Here is a 2549-nt window from a genome sequence, read left to right as displayed (position 1 = left end):
GAAGCCACCCCCACCTCCCACCAGGACACCGGCTGGGCCACCGCCGCCACCTCCACCGGTGCGGAACGGGCACCGGGACTCCATCTCCACCGTCAGAGCATTCCTGGGTGAGTGAGACCCCAGGGCTGGAGCTGGGGGAGGCCCCGTGTGGAGCCCCGCCCTTGGGCTTCCGCTGTGCTCCAGAGCCACCTTCCCTGACCTGCCTGTTTTCCCTCTTCTCTGCAGATGACTTTGAATCCAAATACTCCTTTCATCCTGTTGAAGACTTCCCAGCCCCAGAGGAATATAAATACTTCCAGAGAATCTACCCCAGCAAAACAAACAGAGGTGAGGGAGGAGGGGGAGTCCTGCTTGGCCTGGCTCCCCTCCCACACTATCAGTGCTGGCAGGAGGTGACAACAATGACACTGTGGCCAGTCACTGTCCTGTTTGTCCTGTGCGGTGGCGGGTGTGGCACGGTTATAAATGTAGACCACAGCCCCAAGGTTGAAGCGAGTGGTGGCTAGGGGCTGGGGGGGTGAAGAGCCCCTGTGCCGGCCAGGATGGGCCCCGAGCGTGGGCACTCAGACCCAGCAAAGTGCCCTTGCTGCACCGCTGCCGTGCCAGCCCTGCGGATCCCAGAGGAGACTCCGGGGAGAATGGGATGCTCGTTTATTTTTAGAGCCATGAATGTTTAATGTGGATTTGAAAAGCCCTGAGCTTTCCGTGCGTGCCGCAGCGGCTGGTTCGAGTCGCAAATCCCCAGCTCCAGATCTCTGCGGGGAGCACGGGGGGGCAGCTGGTGCGGAGGAGGGAAGGCAGACGTGCTGGATCCCACTCTGCAGAGCACCAGGGTAGCCAGCCCCTGAGCTGGTGTGTGCCAGCAGTGCAGGGCACGCCGTGCTGGACAGTTTGTGATTTCAAGGGGTTTTCTTGTCTTGCAGCTACGCGTGGGGCCCCCCCTCTGCCCCCCATCCCCAGGTGAAAACGGGCTGCCCGAGCAATGGTTCCTGAGCAGAGACCGACCTCCTTCCCCTTCCTCCGATGGACCCTCCCCACTTCCCTGCCCCCAGGATCCTGCATGAGAATCTCCCAGCGTCTTTGGTTTTCCCCACTGTGCCAGGACAGGCAGACACCCCCACCCTGCTCCCTCCATCAGCCCACCCTCATCTATGCATCTCCCCCGGGACTCGCTGACCTTGCAGGCAAGCCCGGATGGGTCCTTTCCTCCTTGCTCGTCGCAGATCCCGGCTGGTGCCGGCACCACGTGTCTGGCTGCGGCCTGGGAGCTGGGCATGGGGACTCGGGATGGCCACCGAGCCGTGTGTGGCCAGAAGTTGGGACCAGAGGTGTCTCAGTGCCCAGTTCCTCAGGGCTGGGGCAGAGCGAGGGACTGGAGAGGAGCTGGGCAGGGGATGGACGTGCTGCAGGGTGACCGGCCGTGCTGGTGCTGAGCAGGGGGAGCCGGGAGGGCCAGCAGGGCCTCATTAGCCCCACGCAGCTGATTGCTTTTTTGCACAGGAGCCAGTGGAGAAGCAGGGGAGCGAGTGGGACCATCCGGGAGACCCTGAGGGTGCTGGGCAGGGGCTGGGGGCTGCGGGGGAACCCCCAAAACCCTCACAGCCACCAGCTTTTCACAGCGCTGGGCCCGGAAGCCTTGGCTTTTAACACTAAATCACCGAACTAGAGCATTTTAACGGGAAGGCACTAATTGTCCGCGGAGGAAGCCGGGGGTGCTGTGACTGGGGTGGGGGTGGGACCTGGGAACACGGCCCTGCCCCGGGGGGCCCAGCTGATGTTTTGCCTTATACACTACCCTGCCCGGCAGCCCCGGGCTGGTTTCTCTGTATTTACTCACCGCACCAGGGGCTGGACATTAACTGTAGTTACTGATCGATTTTGTACGTTGTAAAACGCTTGTAACTGTGGGAGGAAGGTGGGTGCTGCGGGGGGGCTCAGCTCCCCCCTCCAACGGTTCTGGGTTTTGTTTGGGTTTTGTTTTTGGTGTTGTTTTTTTTTTAATTACGAAGAGGGAAACTCTCCCTGTTGCGGTTAGAGGCAGCGTGAGGGACATTTTGGGGGGTTTCTCTGCAGGATGAGCCCCCTGGCGCTGCCGTTTGGTTTCAATAAAGGTTAAAATAAAGGTTCTTCCCAAGCGCTGGCTGCCCCCCCTCCCAGGGAGCGAGGGGCTGTTTTAAGAGGGAACAGAATCAAACCAAGGAGCTTGAAATCACATTTAAATAAAAGTAATAAAGTTATGTGTCTCCAAGGGTGCTGTCTGGGGAAGGGGGAATACAGGGGGCTTCTGTGCCTCTTTGGGGATTCCTCCCTTCTTCTGGGGAGGGTAAGAGCTCCAGGGGCTGGGAACCAGGACTCTGCCCGCAGTGAGGCTGGTACTGGGAGGTGGGATGGGGATGCTGGGAGCACTGGGAAGGTGGGATGTTGGTACTGGGGGGGTGGGGCGGCAGCAGGGTCCTGAAGACTACAACTCCCAGGATGCTTCGCGCCCGCGCCCACCACCTTCCGGCGGGGCGCGCGCGCCGTCGCCAATTGGCTGTTCGGCGGACGCC

At 60.9% G+C, this 2549-nt stretch overlaps 2 protein-coding genes across 2 annotated transcripts in view; both read left to right on the top strand.

The window, feature by feature from the left end:
• The window catches only part of WIPF2 (WAS/WASL interacting protein family, member 2), a 5473-nt gene extending 4509 nt beyond the window's left edge, over positions 1-964 (top strand). The window contains exons 6-8 of the mRNA XM_010008598.1: positions 5-107; positions 226-327; positions 924-964. Of these exons, the coding sequence (XP_010006900.1) occupies positions 5-107; positions 226-327; positions 924-964 (246 nt within the window). The remainder of the gene's footprint in view (positions 1-4; positions 108-225; positions 328-923) is intronic.
• A 323-nt stretch (positions 965-1287) lies between these two features.
• The window catches only part of CDC6 (cell division cycle 6), a gene marked incomplete at its 3' end in the record, with an annotated part of 4457 nt that continues 3195 nt past the window's right edge, over positions 1288-2549 (top strand). Inside the window, exon 1 of the mRNA XM_010008597.1 lies at positions 1288-1315. Within this exon, the coding sequence (XP_010006899.1) occupies positions 1288-1315 (28 nt within the window). The remainder of the gene's footprint in view (positions 1316-2549) is intronic.

This window comes from Chaetura pelagica, unplaced genomic scaffold, assembly GCF_000747805.2.
Source record: "Chaetura pelagica isolate M959 unplaced genomic scaffold, ChaPel_1.0 scaffold2452, whole genome shotgun sequence".
NCBI classification, from domain to species: domain Eukaryota; kingdom Metazoa; phylum Chordata; class Aves; order Apodiformes; family Apodidae; genus Chaetura; species Chaetura pelagica.
This window is presented reverse-complemented; position numbering and strand designations above follow the sequence as displayed.